The sequence below is a fragment of the Apium graveolens genome, chromosome 6 (genome assembly GCF_009905375.1).
Source record: "Apium graveolens cultivar Ventura chromosome 6, ASM990537v1, whole genome shotgun sequence".
NCBI classification, from domain to species: Eukaryota; Viridiplantae; Streptophyta; class Magnoliopsida; order Apiales; family Apiaceae; genus Apium; species Apium graveolens.
Genome location: NC_133652.1, coordinates 30,733,254 through 30,757,376, shown reverse-complemented (window position 1 = coordinate 30,757,376; position 24,123 = coordinate 30,733,254). Strand labels below are relative to the sequence as shown.

The 24,123-nt window shown below is 35.0% G+C and overlaps 2 protein-coding genes across 2 annotated transcripts; one reads left to right on the top strand and one right to left on the bottom strand.

Moving 5' to 3' along the window:
• Positions 1-1,935: 1,935 nt before the first annotated feature.
• Positions 1,936-3,459, bottom strand: LOC141667205 (protein RGF1 INDUCIBLE TRANSCRIPTION FACTOR 1-like). Its single transcript, XM_074473606.1, has 4 exons — positions 3,227-3,459; positions 2,940-3,131; positions 2,388-2,603; positions 1,936-2,302 (listed from the first exon to the last, which is right to left on the bottom strand). The coding sequence occupies exons 1-4, from the start codon at positions 3,227-3,229 to the stop codon at positions 2,057-2,059; spliced, it is 657 nt and encodes a 218-aa protein (XP_074329707.1). The 5' UTR covers positions 3,230-3,459; the 3' UTR covers positions 1,936-2,056.
• Positions 3,460-20,042: 16,583 nt separating this feature from the next.
• LOC141664852 (uncharacterized) lies at positions 20,043-21,427 on the top strand. Its single transcript, XM_074470807.1, has 3 exons — positions 20,043-20,337; positions 20,780-21,228; positions 21,326-21,427. The coding sequence occupies exons 1-3, from the start codon at positions 20,043-20,045 to the stop codon at positions 21,425-21,427; spliced, it is 846 nt and encodes a 281-aa protein (XP_074326908.1).
• Positions 21,428-24,123: the final 2,696 nt, after the last annotated feature.

Below are 24,123 nucleotides of genomic sequence, written 5' to 3'. Positions count from 1 at the left end.
TGTATAAGTTGTACAATCCTACTTATTCAGTAGATTGATTTCAATGTACCACTACATTGAATTCAATGTACCATAATCATGCTCATGAAAGAAAATGTCTTAATAAAGCCCTTGAAATATAATCATTTGAATTTTAAAATAATATTAAAATACTATTTTTGAAATATAGCTACCCATTATAGCTAACATCATTAAAGCACAACATCTTACAGGTTCACCAAATTTTAGCTAACCATTATAGTTATCCCCTCGAGATGCCTTGATAGACTTTCAACGAGTTCAAAACAACCAAACCAAAGAAAAGCCTGGAAGAAATGACAAAACAAAGTACTAGTTTATCTGTTCTTTATTCTTTTAATATTTTTGCATCTCAAAATCGTCCCCAATGCAAAAACAAGGGGGAAAACAGACTTCCAGAACAGATATGCAATAGATGTCTTTTTGATAGATAAAGCAAAGCAGACTAACAAATATATTAAATCAACCAAACTCAAACAATGAGATGTAAAGAGCCCCCAATTGAGATGTAAAGAACCCACAAAAAAAAAAGAATGGAAGAACATCAGCAATGTATGGACAATTGGACATAGAATGGGCAAATATGCTTTAGGTGTTATCAAGTACATAAAAGTGAAGAACAGCATGGAACAACGAATTCACACAGAAAAAATAGTTGAGTTGGCGAAAAGCATTCTATTAAAAAGTTGACAGACTAAAAACAGAAGCACTCTACATTGCATTTCTTCCGTTTATTAATCCTAACTAGCTTAAAATCCGTGCGATGCACGGGTTCCGTTAATATTTATATTTTTTTATTTATATTTTATATTTTTTTATTATAATTTTAATATAAATAAATAAATACGTTAATTAATAATAATATAGTTATAATTTGATTGTGTATAACTTTAAGTTAAATCAAATAGTATAGTATAAAATAGTATATGGTTGATGAGATTTGAACCATTAACCTTATTTATAAATAATAATTAAATGTTTGATTTTGGCAGGGTTCGAATCTGTGAACTTGGTTAGTGTATTTATTTATAAATATTAATATAATTGTTTGTTGTTGGCAGAATTCGAAACTAGAAATTTATTTGTAATTTTATAAATAATAATATAAATGTTTGTTGTTGGCGGGATTCGAACTTGTAAACTTGGCCGGTGTATTTTTTTTAGTATTCAGATCTAACGGTTATAATCATTTGGTTAAGAGATTTGACGGTCGCGATCGAAAGGGATAACCAAAAACTAGGTTAACCAAACAACAAATTATACGCCTGTTCGATTATTATAGTTTAGTATAGATTCCTAACTGAAATCCTAAAAAGTTTTTTGGCGCTTTACCTATACACCTGACTCGTAAACAAATTGTCAGGCAGCTGTTAGATTAAATTGGGAATGTAACTTCACATTCTTACTTCACTCTAGGAAGAGGTTCTGCAATCCTTCTTAGAAACCCTCTCCATTTTTGTTCAAAAATATTGGCACAACAAATACAATTGCAATTTTCACAGGGAATGAATTAGCAAAACAAAGTAGTAGCAGCAGTACAATGTAATTTTCCCCAAGTCCCTTTTCATAAAATTGCTTAGACTTGTACAATGCTTTAGACAAGAACAGAAGTAAAATTAACTTGAAATCTGAAAGATCACAGTATTTTATTCCTCCTCTAAGTTGTAGTCAACTATTTGAGGATTCCATCATATTTTGTATGCATCTATTAGTTTATATACAACACATAGGAGAAAGGATGGTACCAATCAGGCAAAGTACAGAAAACTCACATCAGCAGATCCAAGTTTCGAACTTGAACTATTACATCAACAAAATTTTTGGAATCCCATCAATATATTGCTTCCAAGGTTCAAACACAAGAACTAACAGTAAACCAGTAGATATTTGACCAATGTGAACTACCGCGTAACAATGTGAAATAACGAATAAAAAATATATATTTGACCATCATGCCTTGTATGCTACATGCTACTCATGCAAAGGAAGTACCGCACTAGTACTTTCCGAAAGGTAATATCGAAAAACCAAAGTTGAGCTAGTATTCTATGATTAGTCCACCCGTTGGAGCTCTGCGAGGAATACCCTTTCTTCTATTGCTTGTCTTGAAATTGACCGTTGTAGTTAGTGGTGTTGACGGACTAAAACCTTTCCCATTTCCAATATTACTCCTCTGCTGACCATGCTCATTGCTGCTGCCACCACTGCTATAATAAGATTCTCCCACGTCCCAGGCCAACGTCTTAAAATGGTTCTTGACAAAAAATTTTGAAGTACCGGCAATCTGCAGTCATATGAACATATAAACACCATTTGATGAAATTTGAAACATAATTACAGAATCGGGATTGTAGATTTTGAATAACGACCTTGCATCCAATAGAGCAGAAATGGAAGTTGTCAAGAAGGCCACGATCACAAACTTTACAGGTATTAGTAACACCCTTTCCAGGCCTAAGTTGAGGTCGTTTATTTAAGAAAACAACCTTAGAGCTATTAATAACATAGGTCTGGATAGAAGTAAGGTCCAGATACTTCTGAATCTCGCCAACTCTAATCACATCATGGTACGAGGACCTTCTTATCTGTAAACACAACAAACAAAAGCAATTAATTACCACACCGTAAATAGGCAAAAAACAACTGCCTCAACACAAAAATGTAACAAATCAGAGGGACAAATGTAATGTACCTAGAACCCCCCCAAAATTGACACTTGTGGCAAGTGTCAAATGGTGAAAAGGGGTAGACAATTTACGCATAATACATTACAAAATTATCATTTAGCATTGACAATTTACGCATAATACATTACCACATTATCATTCATCACATTATTCGATAACAGCATTTATCGGGATTTCAAACAATTATCAAAACACGAGTACATATGGGGTAAAAGGGGGGCAGGATTAGTAAACCTGAATGACGGGGTGGTCCTTGTGAAGGGGGAGACAAAGAGAGCAAAGAGGAGGATCAAAATGGCAATCAAGACAAAAGAAATTACACTCATTCTTGTGCGAACCAGAGTGCAATTTGCATTCATCGAAAAACTTGTCTTCAAGCAAGGGTTTAAGCCACGGTGGCCACTTATTGTCTTCCACATCAGGACCCTTCAATTAAACCAACAAAAAAACAACAGCATCACTCAATTAGTACTAAGCCATAAACAATGTAAAATTAAAAACCCCAAAATTAATAATGTTACCATGATGCGTCTGTTGCAGGGATTGAGAAACGCGTCGTGATTATCAATCGCCAGTTTGAATGAAGTTTAGTGGAGGCTTGGAGCGCTCTGTTGCTGCTAAAATTCGAACAAGGGGGTTTTTAGTTATTTTTTTATTGTTATTTGTACAGAGAATATGGAGAGTTGGTGGGAGAGAGAGAGAGAGAGAGAGAGAGAGAGGTGAGGGTTTTGAAAGTGGAGGCGGCGAAAGAAGTGGGTCGTTGTTATAGCTCTCACGCAAATCAACACAATAGGCCCAACCACTGCACTACAAGATCCGAACCCGTTTTATTTCACAGCCCTTACCTTAGTTCCGTTCTTTTTCTAACAAAATATTTAATTTTGATCTAAAAAACATTGTAAGAATATCGGTATATTCATAATATTCTTTTAATAATAAAATTTAAATATTTTTTGGAATAATGAGTATTCAATTCAAAATTTCTAGAATAGGTGTTATCTAATACAAATTTTGAAATTCGATGGTATTTAAGTTTATTAGTTTTAAATATTTATGAAGTATTGTAGTATTTTTGTTGAGTTTATAATATTTTAAAAAATCCATCGAAATAAATTTTACAGAGATTTTAACATTCTAGTCAAACTCAATGTCATATTTGCATTAACTCTACCAGAATATAAAGAGCAAAACTATTTCTAATTATAAATTTAAGAAAATAAAAATAAATAGTATCTTTGTGTATGACAAAGCAGACGAGTCAATCTGGGGTCTAATGTAATCTACGGACAAGATAAAAGCCTTGAGCATAGGGACAGCATAGCCCGACATTGATTTTTTCTTTAACCCATGTAAGTACATAGTCTCGTGAAAGCCCAAGGAGCCCGGAAACTAGGTTAGTAATTCGGGTCGAGCGAGTCGAGTTTCGAACCGAGCGTAATTCGAGCCGAGATTAATTGAGTCGAGCCGATTATAATGGCATTCAATCATAATGGCATTGCAAAATTTCTTCTTGATTGAATTGTTAAAAGTTCTTCTACATAGTCTCATTATGGGCTTCTTGCAAAATTTTATTCTTCAACTCAATCACATTGGAGACCCATATTCTTGAGAAAAACCTGAACATACCTTTAATGTCCTTTAGCGTACAAAGTTCTTCTCCGGCCAAACTATCTAGTCCTTGATCAATTATTTCTTCTTGACACTTCTTAATCTTGTCCATCAATTCTAGCTGAAAAGTAATCTCATACAACTGCTCCTTATTACCTTCTAGCGCTCAAACTTTGATTTCCAGCTTTTCCAATTCTTTTGCTAGTTCCTACTCAGTGCATCTGCCACTATATTAGCTTCTCCTGGGTGGTAGTTGATGGAACAATCATAATCCTTAATCAGTTCTAGCCATCTCCTTTTTCTCATATTTAGATCCTTCTGGGTGAATATATACTTTAAACTCTTACGATCCGTATAGATCTCGCCCTTTTCTCCGTACAAGTAATGTGTCCACAGCTTCAAGGATTCAAGGCGGCAACCGCGGCGAACCGGAGGACAGACCGGAAGAAACCAGGCGGCGACGTATTATCTGAGTACAGAGGCTACATGAATGGGAAAGAGAAGCAAGGAATATGACAAAGAGAGATTGAGAGATTGCAAATGAGAGATTGATGCTTTGGTCTGGGTCGACAAAATAAAAAAACTCGGTTCCCAATTTACTCTGTTATCACAATAAGCCACGTGTCATAATATTGGACACGTATCCTTTTAGTTTATAACTGAAAATCCTACCTCTTTCACCAAATTTAACGATTTAACGAAAAAGATTTTACGGGTAAACATACCCTTAAAATTTACCAAAAATAGTTTTAAAATTTCCGGGATAATTCAAAACCAGTAGAATAAAATTTTCATAATTTTAAAATAATTTTTGAAACAAAATTTATACCCGTTTTTAACGAATAAACGAAACAACGCGCAGGTGAAATTAATCTCAAAAATTCCCAAAATCATTTTAAAATTCTCGGAATATTCCAAACTTAAATAATTATAGGTTTCATAATTTTTGAAGAACTCTGGAATTAAATACATATTTTATAATTAAATGTAATCAGAAAATCATACAGGGTTAAATAATCGATAAAATATTGATATCTAAATTTTGTAAAATCCCAAAAATAATTATTGAAATTATAAAATCATAAAAACAATTTTAAAGAAATTCCAAATATTTATGCAAATAAATTTGCACTAAATCCATTTTTGAAATTAGAATTAATTCAATATGACTCCATAATTAATCTCGCGGACAACCCGGTACTCCATAAATTACACCCAGATAATATCAAACAACACATAGCGGTCAAACCAATACACATATTTTATTTATTTAATAATTTCCATAATCACATATTTAAATAATTCAACCATACACGAGTTGTTATATCCTTTCCCTCTTAAGAAGATTCTGTCCTCAGAATCTGGTCTAACTAAATAAGTGAGGATATGTGTCAAGCATATCTGATTTTAGTTCCCAGGTAGACTCTTCTACTCGAGGATTTTAAACGTACTTATTATAGATATATCCTCATTTTCAAGGATTCGCCTTTAACGATCAAGAATTTGGATCGATCACCATATGTTTTACAAACTTGGATAAGAGCCCCTTGGCTCCTAATCGATCACTCGATTCGAATTAAATACTTATCGCCTTAATATTGACAAGCAGAACATATTATATGTACATACTGGTGTGATTGCAACATCAATTCAAAAACAACTTTATCTATATTTATCAGTACCTCCAATGGTTTACTAGATTTAGGAATCAACTTGTCTTCTCTATTCAAATCTATCCAACCTTTTTTCAAGGTAAAACTTTTACGAACACTACTAGTCCTATTTCTATACCCATACACTCTCTCGGTACAAATCCGCCTTCGTGCTTTGATTATCCCTAACTACTTCAATCAATACGCCCTTGGTGTGCTAAATTAACATAGAATTTGACAACTTCTTTTCTCCCATTTTATCTCAATAAAGTGGGGACCTATAGTTACGTCCACCTAAGGCTTGGTAAAGTAGCATTCTAATGCTGACAATGATGATAAATAATCATCCCAGTTTTCCTTAAAACTCAACCTCTCCACATATCTTGTTTTTCCTGAATCGCTTCCTCACTTTGACTCTTCGCTTAAGGATGGTAAGCAGTGCGCATTTTCAAATTGGTTTCCAAACATTTAAATATCTCCTATTTGTTTTCATCAGTTAAGGCTGAAAAGTAATCTCATATATAAATTTTAGATTCCACTCTTTCCAATTCGTTTATTAACTCCTCAGTAATCTTAATTACATCCAACCCCTTCTTTCTGTACAAGGCATTTGTTACCATTCGGCTTTGTTTAGGTAGTTATTAATGGATTAATCAAAATCTTTTGTTAACCTCGGTCAAAATTTTATACTTGAGAGCTCAATGTATAGTTGTTCTCCTTCTCATCTTTGGGGAAAAAATTTTGGGCATTCCACACAAACTTTCTTATTCTTTGAATAGCTGAGGATGTTATCAATAAATACAATTTGCTTATCCAAGTAATCCTTATACATCATGTCCCTTAATTCCTTATAGACAATTGATATACTTGTTATTTCACATAATATCACCAGAGCTTGCAATGCTCTTAACTCACTTTAATCGTAACCTCTGATATGTTCTCCGGTCGGATCTTAAGTTAATCCCCGAGATATAACATACTTCTTGAATTAGGTCTCTTAAGTAGTCAATTCTTTATAGGGTCTCACTTCTTCTTATTCGTTATTTTGTTAAACTCTCGATAATCAGTACATACTTTTATACTTTCCTTCCTTTTTCTCCCTTAATATCACCGGTACACTTCCCGATTCGCTTCTTGTAAAACCACTTACTGGGTCTGCCTTATCTACTAGGCCTCCAATATTTCGCCTTAATCTTTTGACATGTCCACACTTCCTAATCCATTTTGAAATTTCCTTCTTATACCTGGTTATCACTATTTTTCTTTAAATTTTCGTATATCTTGGCATCTCTTTAATAGCTTAAATACTTTATATTGTGAATTCCCTGTGGGATCTCATTTCTAAATTCTTCTACTTGTAGCATCCAAGTGCTGGAAGAAAACCTGGGGATATCGTGATCGTTCTCCTGGGCGCATAAATTTCCTCTTACTAACTGCTAACACCGTGATCCATTATCTTCTCTTGACTTCTCCTTATCTTTCCCTTAACAACTTCGACTGAAAGGTCATACTATCCATCCTTGCTCCGTTTGGATTATAAACTCTAACTTCCAATTCCAACTTCTAAAATTTCCGAGATAATTCTTCTGGTACAGTTTCTATGTTCGTTCTCTCCTTTTTGCTTTTTCTTGTAAATATATACTTCAAACTCTTATGGCACGTATAGATTTTACACCTTTCTCCATACATATCATGTTTCCCAATCTTTCAAAACAAATATTATTACTATCAGTCCCAATTATGAATAGGATACTTCCTCTCATAAGGTTTCGGTTGTCTGGGTGCATATACAATAACTTTATTGTGCTGCATCAACACACTTCCTACTTCCTTATGAGAAGCATCACTATAAACTACCAAATCTCCTTAATACTTTCAAAATGATAAAGCAGGTGTTGTAACCATTCTTTCATTTAACTCCGCAAAACTTTCTTCACACTTTCCCATTTTATCTAAGCTTCTCGCTATTCCTGGTAAGCTTCATCAAAGGCGTAGCAACCTTTAAGAAATCTTGAACCAATTTTCAATCATAACTAGTCCAGGATAAAACTTCTTACTTTTGTTGGTGCTTTTGGCCTTCCTTTATTCATAGTAACTTTAATTTCTACTGGATCTCTTTTGATCTTCTCCACATTGACTACTTACACTAAGAACTATATTTCACACAACTTCTTTCTTCTCCAACTTCTCAGTTATCATTAAATGTTTTGCATGGTCCTCCATTGACTTTAAGTATTAAACTACAGCTTATCCAGATATTCCTTAAAGATTCTATCTATCAAGTTCAAATATTACTGGTATATTGGTTAATCCAAATGACAATACGAGAACAGTACTTAGTTCTGAAAATTATCTTTGATATATTCATAGGTCTAATCTTCAATTGGTGAAATACCAAGTCTGAAATCAGTCTTATAAAAGTACTTTGCTTCCTTTGTCTGATCAAACAAATCGTTGGGTCAAGGTAACAAATACTTGCTCTTGATAGTAAACTTGTTGAGCTTTCGCTAGTCGACGCATAACCTCATACTTCCATCTTTCTTATTAGTAATTAATATCGGTGCACCTTATGGGGTACACTAGGTCTAATCGCTCCTCCTTCTAACGTCTCTTACATCTGCTTTGCTAATTTCCTCCTTGTAACTGGTGCCATTTTATGTAAGACCTTGGTCACTGACTTCGTCTCAGGTGCTAAGTCAATCACGAACTTCATTTCTCTGTCTGGAGGAATATCGATAACTCATCTGGAAACATATCTTGAAACTCCTTAGTTGCTATAAAATCTTTAAGTTTTGTTTGCTTCTGACTTTTATTTATCTCATAATCACCATAATGCTCATATCTTGATCACCGTAATCATCATTAACAAATTCTTTACCGTCTTTCATCTTCTGAACCTCATCACCTTCTCATTTGGCGTCCTCAGAATTATCTTTTCATCACGACGGTCTGTCTGGACATCACGCTTTAAAAGTTAATCCATTATCTAGAATAATGTCAAATCCTCTTATCTTCCATGGTATCAATTATTCACAACTTATTGCCAGAAATCTCAATTCCACTATTTGTACTCACTTATTTAACAACTACACACTCTTGACTTGTTAGTCCTTTAATTACAATCTTATCAATTCAACATGGTAATTCATCTTATCAACAAACCTTGGGAGCTAAACAATCAAGTTGCTCTCACATCTTTCAATACTTTAACGTATAAAGTATCCACGATAATCATTCACATCACCACATCCGTACTCTGAATAACATATTTTACAGGAAAATCGCAATTTCTCGTTCTCGGAGACGTATTCCTCATTGGAGTAGATTCCCTTGACTCTTAGTGCATCCCTGACTGGGGCTAGTGATTTGCAATTCTCGTCATATGTCCTTGTTTGCTTTCCGTGCGTGAGAGGTAGATGGAACTTTTCCCGCTTGGTCCATAATACGTTAATTTCTGTTGAAAAACTCTTGCAATGAACGACAGTACAACGAAACAACTAGAAGGATTCACAATTCAACAAAAATTAGAGTTGAAAAGAAAGAAGAAACAAGGATTTGAATATGAATGAGACAACCATATTGGTATTTAAGATGGCCAGTCTTTCATACCATTTGGCATACAACACATGATTAGGTGGCGTCCCACCCGACTCTTCGTCTTTCTGACAAAGTGTCTCATCATAACACTGTTTGTCCCAATCAGAAAGCAAAACTTGAGGAAAACAATTAAATTTGAAAGGAATGCAATATCCTCCTTTTCGATATCATCATAAGGAGTTTATTAAGAAAAGAAGTTCATATATTTTTAGGAATTAGAAAGGGATATACGCTGCAATATTGAAGATAAGAACGACACCATTGGTCACCATCCACGTTTCACTTATATTCATCTTTCGAGCTTGTTCGATCATATTCCCATTGTTTCATATAATAATTTTAGAAAGTATGCTGAAATGTCTTCGCAAATTAAGCATTATGGTAGATTCTTACTTGTTAAGTTTTGCATCCCTGACATCGCACCTACACGTATAATATTTTAACAATTCAATCATAATGGCATTCTTATCTGATAACTTCGGGCTTCCTCTTTTAATTTAGAATAACCACGAACCATTCGACATAACGGTCCTTTTGTTAATAATATTCTTCTTTTTAGAAAAATATAGAAATCTTCCCAATCTTCTTCGATCACGCTCAGGCTCCTTTTAAATCAATGAATTCTTTAAACTTAAATGGTCTCTGCAACTGGATGAACAATTACTCCATACGCGGATTCTGTTATTAACCTTGTCAAACAATATTTACACCTTAGCGTTAGGAATAATCAACTTCTTCATAATCGCGGGTTACTTTATTTTCTGAATTAACAGTACTAAGTCTGAAACAAGTATCCTTCCAGGTAATCCGGGTTTTCTAACAAACAAGAAACTCAAGTAGTAACTTAACAACCAGTGTTTAAAACTTATTTTATTCAAAAAGACTTTTTTAAAAAAAAAATTGTAAGGAAAAATCTTTTTCGAAAACTTGTTTGAGAATTTTGAAAATCACAAACCTGGTTGTCCTTACTATATGAGTTGGTTGTTGTTCTTCCTTCATATAACAAGGTACCGAATTAAATAAATGATCACATAAAGGTCCGTTCACTTCAATCTACCTTTTCTCCTTCATCGTGTCCATTTATCTTCCTTAATTGATGAAAACTTCAATTGTCATTGCATGTCATCTTATTCGTGGCTTTACATCAAAGCTTCCATACTAGTAATACTCCCGACATTATCATTGCAGTAGTTAAGTAGAACAGGCTATCCAATAGTCAACAAATCGGCTGAGGTCACATCACCTTGTTACTATAAATATATCATATTGTCATAACACCATTAATTATCTTCAAGAAAGCTTCAGAACCATAATCTCCTCTAATTCTCTTTTCAATACTTATCTAATCCATTCCACAAGCTAGCCATGGGTGGCCTAATCACTAATGGCTCCTTTTAATCTGGTAACAGCTATCCTCCGAGACACGTGAATCTTATTTCTAAACTCTTTCTCACTTTTACTTATATCTCAAATACTCACCATTTACCATAACTTCCGAATCCATCCTCGTAGGTATTGTTACTTCATAGGACGAGTTTTAAGCTGGGGGTATAGAACAGGGGGTAGGGTAAATTGAAGGATACATTCATAGCTGAAAGTCCTGTAAAATAAGAATAAATGAATGGAGGTTCTTAGATAGGTAGTCTCATAACAAGAGGTGGTAGAATAGCGTGAAATAACTTGGAGAGGTGCAACTGTTATAACAGAAGGTAGTACCATTAATGCTGGTGGAAGAACAATGTGCAAATCCAATCTGAGAGAAGATGACGATCCTCGAGCGGAAAGCTTCAAGCGATTGGATGATACAGGGAAATCAGGATCTGTCATTGCCGTTGTCTGGAAATCACCTCGCAGGTTAAGAATCCTGAATTGCAACACGAACCGTACCGGCGACCTACTATGAAATCACACTCAACCTCACAATGTCTTATCTTTCTATTTCCTATTCCTAATCCTAACCCTCTACTCAATCCCGACAATCTAGGCTTGTTTCAGTGACTTATAACCTGTAGCTCTGATATCAACCTGTGGCGCCCTTCAAACCCGGGTCAGAAGTTTGGGGTCCACAACACCAACACAATATATAAACCTGTATATAAGATATTATTTTTGATGACCCTTCTTTACATAACCACGGATCGTAACAGGTTAAAGTATGAAAACAAGCCACAACCTTAACTTTTATTACATTGTACCAAATCCCGACTAATTTAACTTACAACTGATAATAAAATTATTCTTACAATCTTACTATCTCACTACCGCAATAAGCTCCTGCTAGCCCGATCCAACTCAATCTGGAATCCTAGCTCGTACATTGAACTGGGAAACCTCGCTATCAACCATATCCTTCTTAACTGTGGAATACATAAAAAGATTCGCAAGAGTGAGCTAACTAGCTCAGCAAGTCACAATGACAATAATTGAGATTAATCAATGATCAAACGAGATGATTCAGAGGAATCAAGTTTATTGCTAAACAATCATTAGAATTGGACATTCATTTTAAGTTTTTAAAACCAAGGTTAGCTGCTGATCAGTCACGCACTAACCCCGAGCAAAGCACACAGCACTGCTCTAACTACTGGATCCAAGGCACACATTGGCCTAAATTGACCGTAGATATGGTCTGACCACGAATCTGGTCCACATATATATAAAAAAACTATCCAATTCTAAAGCAGTTCAATATGATAAATAATATAATTTTAGATAAACAAGATCATAATCAATGATGGTTAAACACTTAAATAAAAACGTAGAGAAACTCATGGATATCTTAAGGGTATATCAAGGTATGTATAAGAAACGGTTTTCAGTCTGCAAAATGATCAGGTATTGGACGAATACTGATTTTTCAAGGCATAGTTCTTTGATGTTATAAAGAATGGTTGGAGTATAAAAGTTTCCGTGTTTTCAAACAATTTTATTTCAGTGTTTGGTAGTTATACATTTGGGGAGTAGTATCGTATTTGTGTGATTTGGTATCTGAGGATCAACAAAGGATGGTTTATAAAGAATAAGGCTTACGGCTCAAGATCAAGAAAAATCAGGGTTCAAGGTTAAATAGTTTAAAACACTTGCAATATAAAACATGAGTTATTTGCGATATATCTTGAAGAAAAGTTTAGAAGTACTTGCCTTACAAGGCTTTATAACTATTACTGATCAACTCTGAGCCGACTCTGTCGCTCAGGCTTTAACGTCCAACCACTAGATCCCATTGGATTCGACTTCGACACTTAGGTCTTTCTGTTGAAACTCTACTGAGCTCGTCGACAGACTACTAGGTTATCTTTAGTCCATCGTCCACTTTCAGGTTCCCGACTATAACCTACAGAGTCGAAATACCCTACGTTAGACGTCTAGGTATGCTTGACATATCCTCGATACTAATTCTTACCCAACGATATTCAAGCCCGACTCGTAATTATGAATATTATAATAACACACGCAACAAATAGGGTTCACAATCTCGAAGATCGGTTCGGTGTTCATTTTCGGAATATATATATATATACATATATACTCTTCATTTTACGAAATCAGGGTTATCGGTTTGGCAAAATATTTCATTACATCGTACAACCAAGTTTCGTATATAAAATGTACACATATACATATAGTCACTCGGCGTCCCGATAATCATTGGATACGTTTCCGTATTTACATAATTCAGTTTCTCGGAAATCGGGCAGCATTTCCTTTGTTTATTGGACTACCCGTCGAAACACCAATCGACGCCAAATCTCAAACACAACAACTTCAATGACAACCCAATCACAATCCCAATCACCGATATTATTCAATTATTACTAATATTCGCATTTTATATTTTATTTTTATTCGTATTAGGACTCAGAATTGGATCATCACTGTCCACCGTTCACTCGTATAAAGTCATCGCGAATGGCGGTAAAAATTCGCGGGTGCCCGTAATAATCGAGATTCCAACGCGAATCTTCACCAATTATTCTATAATTCATTCTCGCATGAATTAACTATTTTATTTCACAAAAATACAGTCAAATAATTTCCTGCAAGAATAATAACAATAATAAAAAAAATTCAGAATTAATTAAACCGAATAACAGACGGCAGCAACTAGCACAGAACACCCTGCACGCGCCTCACGTGCCACCGAAACTCACCGAAAAACGGTTAGGGCGGCAGCAGGCACCATAACAAACATAATACACACAAGAATCATCTATATGGTTATATATATACACAGCAAACCAAAGGCCATGTCGAGTAATCACCGGAAACAGACTGGAAAATCGTGGATTCAAGGCGGCAACCGCGGCTAACCGGAGGACATACCGGAAAAAACCAGGCGGCGGCATATTATCTGAGTACAGAAGCTACAGGAATGGGAAAGAGAAGCAAGGAATATGACAGAGAGAGATTGAGAGATTGCAAGGGGATGAGAGATTGATGCTTTGGTCTGGGTCGGCAAAACAAAAAAACTCGGTTCCCAATTTACTCTGTTGTCACAATAAGCCACGTGTCCTAATATTGGACACGTATCCTTTTGGTTTATAACTGGAAATCCTACCTCTTTCACCAAATTTAACGATTTAACAAAAAAGATTTTACGGGTAAACATACCCTTAAAATTTACCAAAAATAGTTTTAAAATTTCCGGGATAATTCAAAACCAGTAGAATAAAATTTTCATAATTTTAAAATAATTTTTGAAATAAAATTTATACCCGTTTTTAACGAATAAACGAAAAAACGCGCAGGTGAAATTAATCTCAAAAATTCCCAAAATCATTTTAAAATTCTCGGAATATTCCAAACTTAAATAATTATAGGTTTCATATTTTTTGAAGAATTCTGGAATTAAATACATATTTTACAATTAAATATAATCAGAAAATCATACAGGGTTAAATAATCTATAAAATATTGATATCTAAATTTTGTAAAATCCCAAAAATAATTATTGAAATTATAAAATCATAAAAACAATTTTAAAGAAATTCCAAATATTTATGCAAATAAATTTGCACTAAATCCATTTTTGAAATTAGGAATAATTCAATATGACTCCCTAATTAATCCTGCGGACAACCCGGTACTCCATAAATTACACCTACATAATATCAAACAACACATAGCGGTCAAACCAATACACATATTTTATTTATTTAATAATTTCCATAATCACATATTTAAATAATTCAACCATATACGAGTCGTTATAAATAACCCTAATAGGGAGTATTCAATGTGTCTGGTGGGAAGCTTTCTAACTGATCGGAAGGTGAATTTTTCAGTAATGAGAGACACCCAGTCGTCTACATGGAAGCCTATGAAAGGGGTATTCATGAAGGAGACTAATGTCCCAAATATGTTCTTATTCAAGTTCCTCCATGAGTTGGACATGCAAAGGGTCCTGGATGATGGGCCATGGACGTTCAATAGTCAAGCGTTGGTTGTAAAGAAACTGGAGGTAGGCGAGCAATTGTCAGACATTAAGTTGGTTGATCTGTTTATATGGTTACAAATTTATGATCTTCCGATAGGGTTCAACTTGAAAATCGTCCTGAAATCAATTGGTAACTATGTGGGAAAATTTGTAAGTTCGGATCCAAAGAATTTTCAGGGCATATGGAGGAACTATGTAAGAATCAAGGTAGCCATCAATGTTAATGTTCTGCTTAAAAGCCAGATGATAATCAAGAAAGTTGAAGGCGATTGGATGTGGATCAAGTTCAAATATGAACGTCTGCCATCCTTTTGTTTCTATTGTGGAATGCTTAGACATTCTGAGAAGTTTTGTGAAAAGCTTTTCGATGACAAAGGAAAGTATGGAACCAGATTGTACGATGGATCACTGAGAGCGCCAGTAAAGAAGCAATCTAACATAAGTGCAAATCAATGGTTAAGGAATACAAAAGGGATAATGTTGGATCCCAAGAAGATGGAGGCAGGTGACAAGACTCCAGATGGAAATTGTCAGTCGGGAAAGAAAGTACCAGAATTCTGGGAATCAGGGGAGGATCAACGTAAGTTTAGGGATGATAATGAAACTGTGCATGATACTGATATGAGTGGATATGGTAAGGAGAATTCAAATGATGGGATAATTATCTTAAAATGGAAACGAGCGCGAAACGAGATTGACGGAGATATTGAGAAGGGCCAGGAAAGGGAACAAAATGTTGGGCTTAATCTTGAAATGTATACAAACCCAAATCAGAACCAAAAAAACTTGGCATTGGCGGGACCTGTTATGCAGGCCCACCCGCCACAATGAGTACATTAGCATGGAACTGTAGGGGCCTGGGCAACCATTCTACAGTTCAAGTATTATTGGACCTAGTCCAAATGAAAGAGCCCGCGGTGGTGTTCTTAATGGAGACAATGATAGACAAAAATAGGGTTGAGGCTATAAGAGCAAAACTGAAGTACGAAGGGCTCTTTACAGTAATAGGTCTGGGACATGAGGGAGGACTGACACTGTTGTGGAAGCATACAAACACAGTACAAATAAAAAGTTACTCTAAAAACCATATAGACACAAAAATAAGCTGGGAGAACATGGCGAGGTGGAGCTTAACTTGCTATTATGGACATCCAGAAAGAACAAGGCGTAGAGATTCATGGAGATTATTACGGGAATTAGCAAATTAATCGTCACTTCCATGGGTTATGATGGAGGATTTTAACGACATGTTACGAGCTAATGAAAAGAGAGGATAACATACGCATCCTGTTTGGTTGTTAAATGGATTTCCAGGACGCATTGTTTGATTGTGGAATTTCAGATTTAGATATAGAAGGACATCCTTTCACCTGGAAAAAAAGTCGAGGGACGGAAAGGTGGGTAGAAGAACGTCTAGATAGAGTTTGTGTTAATGATAGCTGGAGAAGTTTATTCCCTTTGAACAAAGTAGTAAATCTAATAGCACCAACTGTTAGGAAATGAATAACACACAGAGGGGGGGGGGGGTGAATATGTTTTACTATTTTTAAGCTTTTCTTGAATCCTTTCAGCTTGGTTGAACAAAGTAAATTGAATCTTGTACTGAAATGTGTTATTGCAAAAATTAAAACATACAAGAATAAGGAACACAGATCTTTTCAAAACTCACTTAATTTTGTATTAAAATTAAGAATGTTTTTCTATAAAATTTCTAGGCTCTTTGATGTTAAAGAGATTAACTTCTTTCTTGAGAGTGTTACAAGATACTATCGAAATTGTTACAACTGAGTAAAGGACCAGTGTTAACTTTATAACTTAGTTAACGGCTTGTTTACACAGTGTACAATAAGACATACTATTAGCTTCCCTAAACTATCACTTATCATTTCTATCTATAGAAAAGTAGATCTTCCATTTCTGGCTTAGCATATCTTGCCACCCCGTGTTCACTTTGATCTTCCTTTGTCAGTTAATATCACCATTGATCTTGTACATTCTTCAAGCTGCTTTTTGTAGACTTGTCAATCCAGCTGTTTGGATTGTTTGTTGATTATTAATCTTGGATATTGAACTGATTTGCAACTTTGTACTTTGAGATTTTACCTCGACATCTCCAGTTTAGGTCTATAGGAAACTTAACATCTCGATAAGTATATTGGCTTATCGAGATCTCTAGTACTCTATATTTAGTTTGGCTTGTAAAGGTCTTCAGTTCTCTATAAGAGAATTTAAGCTTATCGAGATCTCTAGTCTTCACATCTTCACTTTGACTTATCGATAACTCTTAGTTCTCTAGTGGCTTCTTGACTTGTCGATATCTTAGAGTTCTCTAGTTAAAGTTAACTTATTGATATCTCAGAGTTCACTAGTGAATTTTAACTTATCGATATCTCTGATATCTCTGAGTTCTCTAGTGAATTTTGACTTATCCATATCTCTGAGTTCTCTAGTGGAACTTGACTTATCGATAACTCAGAGTTCTCTAATGAATGTTGACTTGTTGATAACTCTGAGTTTTCTAGTGAATAAATGACTTGTCGATATCTCCAATCTTCATGTCTTCAATTTGGCTTGTCGATATCTCTGAGTTCTCTATAAGCTTTCCGAGTTCTCTATAAGCTATTCTGGAGTTCTCGAATGACTTCTCTATAACATTAAATCTGTGACTTGTAGAGATCTTGACTTAGAGTATTTTTCCTAAACAGATTTATCCAACTCCAAGCTTTTTCATAATTCTTCTGAGGCATGATCTTCTTCCAAATAGAATTCTTAGCCTTGACACTGTTTATAGAAAAAGGCTCCAGTATGCTACTTTAATATTTTTACAGACTTTAAGTGTTACAAGTATAAAATATAAATTAAGACAACAATACAACTTACTTAGGGTTGACAAAATATCTTAGTCTTGTTAAAGTACAGGCATGTCTTTTACAATAATCTCCCCCAATTTGTGATAATATTGATTAACACAAATTCATGCATGTTAACAAGACTAACCTCAAGTTTAAAATGATTATGAAATGTAACAGTTCATTATTCTCCTTAGATCATATGTCCATCTAGCTTTTTCTTCACATTTTGATCAGGAACACTAATGATGTTGTCATCTTCTGTACTCTTTGACATCATCACTTATATATTACACCAACGTCGGATCACTCAGCAATATATTTGCAAGTCCATGTCTGGAGACCCGTCCAACGTGGCTGTCGGTTCCGTTTTGAAAATGCATGGCTTAGAGAAGAAGGTTGTGGCAAGGTAGTTGAAGATTGTTGGAAAAATAATGGGCATTTGGACATCTTTCAAAAACTAGAAGTATGTGCAAATGAATTAACAAGCTGGGGAAAGAAGATGGTTAGTTGATTCGAGGTAAGGATAAAACAATGTCGACAAAGAATGGACAGGTTCAAAGGGCATTCAGATGCATTCTCAGTACAGTGCTATAGGGAGGCAATGGAAAATTATGCAAACCTATTGGCTCAACAAGATGATTTCTGGAAGCAGCGAGCAAAACAAAATTGGTTACAAGTAGGGGATAGTAACTCAAAGTTCTTTCATGCATATGCATTTGCAAGAAAAAAGAAGAATTTTATAAAGCAGTTAAAAGATGAAGAGGGAGTGTGGAGGAACTGGGCGAATGGTCTGAAGGTTATAGTAGGGGTTATTATGAAAAGTTATTTCAATCGCAAGGTAGCAATGATCATGAGGTGTTAGCATGTATTCAACCTAGTATCACCAACCATCAAAATTCACCGCTTCTTCAAGATTTTACAAGTGAAGAGGTGAAGGAGGCACTATTCTCTATGCACCCGGACAAAAGTCCGGGACCTGACGATATGAATCCCGCATTTTACCAGAAATTTTGAGAGGTTGTAGGTAAGGATGTGGTGGATATTTGCCGGAAAATTCTGGCCAATGGTTCTATGCCTCAAATTCTGAATGAGATGTTGGTAGTGCTTATCCCGAAGAAAAATCAACCAGAGCTCATAACCGATTTAAGACCTATATCACTCTGTAATGTCTTAAGTAATATTATTTCCAAAATGCTTGCTAATAGGATAAAAGTGCTCCTATCAGGTATTATTTCGTAGAACCAGAGTGCGTTCATTCCAGGAAGGTTGATAACAGACAACGTAATGGCGGCGTTTGAAATAAATCACTGGATGAAGAGGAAAACACAAGGGAAGAAGGGATTTGCAGCATTAATAATGGACATGAGCAAAGCATATGATCGGTAGAATGGGATTTAATCAGAAATATAATGGAGAAAATGGGGTTCTCAAGTAAGTGGGTGGAATGGATCTAGCTTTGTATGTCAACGGTGACATATAATTTTCTCATATCAGGAAAAGAGATAGGACCTATCCTACCCAAAAGGGGGTTACGCCAAGGCGACCCAATATCTCCATATTTATTTCTTCTCTGTGCGGAGGGATTATCAACTCTTAATAAACGAAAAGTAGATGGGGGTCTACTCCATGGTTGTAGAATTGCAAGAAATGCCCCAATTATATCCCATCTGTTTTTCACTGATAACGCATATCTTTTTTTAGAGCAACAACAAAGGAAGCTCAATGTATCAAAAGTTGCCTAAATCAATATGAGAAAGCTACGGGTCAGCAAGTCAACTTTCAGAAGTCGAGTATCCATTTTAGCAGCAACACATCAGATACCATGGTTCAAGAGGTTAGCCAGACTTTACAAGTTACAGTTAATAATGACTCATCCTTTTATTTAGGCCTTCCGAGTTCTGTGGGAAATAATAAAAAAGAGGTGTTCAAGTATATGAAAGAAAAAGTTTGGAATCGTATGCAGAGTTGGAAGGGAAATATTTTGTCAAGAGGAGCCAAAGAAATTCTTATAAAGGCAGTTGTTCAAGCCATCCCTTCATATGTGATGAGCGTTTTCCTATTGCCGAAAATTATGTGTGAGGAGCTGGAGCGTCTGATGAACAAATTCTGGTGGGTGTCGAATGTGGAGAATAACACTGGAATAAGATGGATGTGCTAGGACAAGCTTTGTCAGCCAAAGAAGTTGGGTGGTATGGGTTTTAGGAAAATAAGGGAGTTCAATGTTGCAATGCTGGGAAAGCAGGCTTGGAGATTGCAAACGGAAAATCAGTCGCTGATAGCTAAATTAATGCAGGCCAGATATTATCCTTCAGGGTCTTTTAGAGATGCTAATATTGGAGGAAATCCCAGTTTTATCTGGAGAAGTATTTTCGAAGCAAAACAATTGATAGAAGCAAGTAGTCGAGTGAAGGTTGGAAATGGGGAGTTAATTAATATATGGCTTGATCCTTGGGTGCCTGCTAGTAATAATGCTCTGGTGACAACATGTATGGTTCCATATCTGCAGGATGCAACAACAAGTAGTAGATGCGCGTAATATAATGCAAATCCATCTGAGCATGGATAATAAGCATGACTCCTGGTTATGAAAAGAGGATGAAAAGGGTAAGTATACGGTTAAAAGCGGATACAGGTTGATATGCAAGATGCAGAATCAAGAGATTAATGATGGGACGGGGTTTGATTGGTTAAAATTATGGTCCCTGTTTATTCCTCCAGAAGTAAAAATTTTTATATGGAGAGTGGTCCATGATTGTCTGCCAACAATCTCTAACCTGCAGAAGAGAAAGATCGAGGTGCATAATACATGTCATGTGTGCAAGGCATCAGAAGAAACTCTGGCGTATATTTTGTATGGGTGTCCGTTTTCTTAAAGATGTTGGGAACTATCAAAGGTAAGTGTTCAAATGATAGATACTTCTGTTATAGATTGGCTGCTAAGCGTGTTCAAGTTAGTAGAAGTCCAAGAAATCGGAATGGTGTGTATGATTGCGTGGAACATTTGGCCTCATCGAAATTCGGTGGTATGGAAAGGTCATTACCAAACTCCGCCAACAGTTGTTAATGGTGCAAGTTCTGTATTGTATCAGTGGCAGCAGGCTCAAGGGAAGGTAGGAAGCGTGAGGCCGGATCACAGTCATCAAGAGGGTGGGTTGGTGTGGCAGAAACTAGCTCATGGCTGGATCACATGTAATATTGATGCAATAGTGTCTAAACAAAGGAACAACAGTGCATTTAATTGTCTGATCAGAGACGAACATGGGAGTTTTCAAGCTGGTTATGGCGGTCAGATTGCAGGTATTGTCGATCCAAAAATTACAGAGGTCATGGCGTTCCAAGAAGCCTTGTCATGGGTTAAGAAGAGAAACCAAAATAAGGTTATCTTTAAACTGGATGCCTTAGTGGTAGTGCAAGTAATGAAGAGAAGAAAAGTTGATGATGCTTATTATATCATATTGTGTATCTCTGTTTAAGGACTTGAGGTCCAGTAATGTTTGTTTTGTTAGGCGATCAGCGAATATAGCTGCTCATTTAATTTCTAGGGAAGCTAGTTCTGTGCCTGATCGCGAGGAATGACAGACTATACCTCAATTTCTCTTTGATGTAATCCGAAAAGATAGTGAATAAAAGCTTTCTGTTTGTTTCAAAAAAAAAGTAAATAGACGTGAATGATGTGTAATATGTCATATATATGTTAATTATATAATTAGTAATAAGAGTCAAGTTTTGTAATATCCGGGATATATCGTGTAATTATTTTGCTATTAAATAATTATTATATGTGTTCAGTATCTATTCTGTGCATTCATTGTTAAGTGTTATCTGTGTTTGGATATTCAAAAATAATATTAATTGAGTATTTTAATTTTTATATGTCTAAAATAAAATATAGACAATAGTCATATCTTCCTAATTATTTTTATGTTGATTTATGAATTTATAAGAATCATATAAAATTTATAAAAAAATTTCCCGGGTATTTAAAATCTATTTTATAAAAACGGGAACTAACCGACGTCATCCGTTGTTACGTTTTTGGAACCCGAAACTCTTCCGAGAACTCCTTCCTAACCTAACTGTAATATTTCGAGCATTTTCCATGTTTTGACTTTTTCGATCCGGCGTACGGTTTGTCCTGCGCGGATCCCGGCGCAACATTTTCGATACAATATTCATTTCGGTAAATCAATAAAACTTATATTTTCGATAAACGGGAGCTTTTTATTAAACTATCACAATTATCACCTCGTAGTACGTGTAACCAGACGCTGAGACCAAGACCGCATTACAAATTGTACTGATTTGGATAATTATCCCGAAAATCGATACCATTTGGATCAGTTTTTATAAATAAACGTACCGTTTTATATCCGGAATGATCCAACGGGATACTAATTTTCCGTAATTATAAATAGCCTTTTACCGTATTTTATTTCGTATCAAAATCATTTGCAGACAGATAATTATATAATTTTCAGCGAAAAAACCCTAAATTCATAAACTGTTCTAAGAATCAAACCAGTTTTTGGAGGTGTTATTGAATTCAGTTTGGAAAGCTCGAGTAACCAATCTGAAGGTCTTGAAGAGCTCTACCAGATTCTGTAATCCATACACCTGCAGAAATCAAGGTTATTTTTCTATAATTTTATATATTTTCGAATTAATTTTAGTAAAAATATGAATTTTTGTTCGGATGATTGTTTGTATGATTTGATAATTGCATGTTGTAGAGCTTGTTTTCCTGATGATTTTGATATATTATACGTCTGATTTGGAGTTCAATAACATGTTCAAATTTGAGTTTGATTTTCGAATTTTAAAATTAGGGTTTATAACCCGTATGAATGTTCTTAATAGAAATTTGGGGGTTTCTTATTTTGGAATAGATAGACGTTGTGGTATAGTGGGTTGTGTTCTCTGTGAAATTTGCAATCCAGTCGTATAAGTTTCACGAATCAACGAGGTCTCTAGAGAAGCGAGTTGTGTTTTGAAGTTTACGTCGAGCTCGCCGGAAACCGACGAACTTCTCGGCCAAATTCCGGCCAACTCAGAGATTGTTAGGTTGATTTGATGGTATGGTTAGATTCCTGGGGAATTGTAGATTAAATCTGGAGTTTGTGGTGGTGGAAGGATGCCGAAGTTGAGTTCTCCGGCGAACCCGACTGTTTTCCGGCGAAGGGCTGGAAAATTGCAGTTTAGTACCCCAACTTTTGAAAATGATGAAGTTCAGTCCCTGAACTTTCCAGAGTTTGCAAAAGTTGGATTCCTGTTTTAAAAATATTTAAAAATCATATTTCCTATTTATTTTTATTATAAAAATTCGTTTTAATTTCTGAAAATTCTAAAAAATTATTATTTAATTCCGAAAATTATTTATAATTCAAAAATAAATCTAAATTAATTATTAATTAATTTCAGTTAATTTTTAATTGATTAATTAATCAATTAATTCAAAAATTAATTGATTAATTGATTTAATTAATTATTAATTGATTTTAATTAATTATTTAATTAGATTTAATTATTTAAAAGTGATTTAAAAATTTCGAAAAATAGTTTCGAGCTTTAAAATATTATTCTAAATTATTTCCAAGGCTTGATAATTATTATAAAATTGTTTTGAAGCCAGAATTGGCCAACCGAACCCTGTTTGTTACTTCAGAATTGATCCAACGACCCATTTTAATTCCGAAAAAATTTAAAAATCATCTTAAACACCAGAAAGCCTATTTATGACCCGAAACTTCTTTATAAATGATATATCATTGATTATGTGATGTATTATGTGTTATACGTGACTTGTTGGCTGATTGTCGATCTGTATATTCGATATTTACTTGTTCATTGTGTAACTTTCAATCCGTTAATCGGATTTGGGTGAAACGAAGGGTATATAGAAGTATGTGTTGAATAGAATCATATGAGTTGAATATTGATAGATGTTTATGATATGTGAGCAGAAGAGGCAAGACATAGGAAAGGGAAACAGGTAGTTGAGGAGCAAGACGATTGTGATTGGAAGCGAGTGCAGTGTAGTAAGCTAATACCAGGCAAGTGTTCTGAACTTTCTTGAGATATTATAGTACTTGGTAGTCTTGTTGATATTGCAAGTGCTTTGAAGCACTAACCATGATTCCAGTTTTGATCTTGAGCCGTAAAACTGATTCTTTCCGGACCATTGATTGTCATATACCCAAATATGAACCACAAATATACGATACTACTCCACAAATACATACAAACTAAATACCAAACAATGAATCGAATTACTC

Excerpts from the sequence above, each read along its gene's own strand:
- LOC141667205 (XM_074473606.1), bottom strand. Across the intron at positions 2,604-2,939 it reads AGGACCACCCCGTCATTCAG|ATAAGAAGGTCCTCGTACCA; the intron begins GTTTACTAATCC and ends TTGTGTTTACAG. Across the intron at positions 2,303-2,387 it reads TCTGCTCTATTGGATGCAAG|ATTGCCGGTACTTCAAAATT; the intron begins GTCGTTATTCAA and ends ATATGACTGCAG.
- LOC141664852 (XM_074470807.1), top strand. The coding sequence starts at position 20,043 with ATGGGTTTTAGGAAAATAAGGGAGTTCAATGTTGCAATGCTGGGAAAG. Across the intron at positions 20,338-20,779 it reads TAATGCTCTGGTGACAACAT|ATTGGCTGCTAAGCGTGTTC; the intron begins GTATGGTTCCAT and ends CTTCTGTTATAG. Across the intron at positions 21,229-21,325 it reads AGAAGAGAAACCAAAATAAG|GACTTGAGGTCCAGTAATGT; the intron begins GTTATCTTTAAA and ends TCTCTGTTTAAG.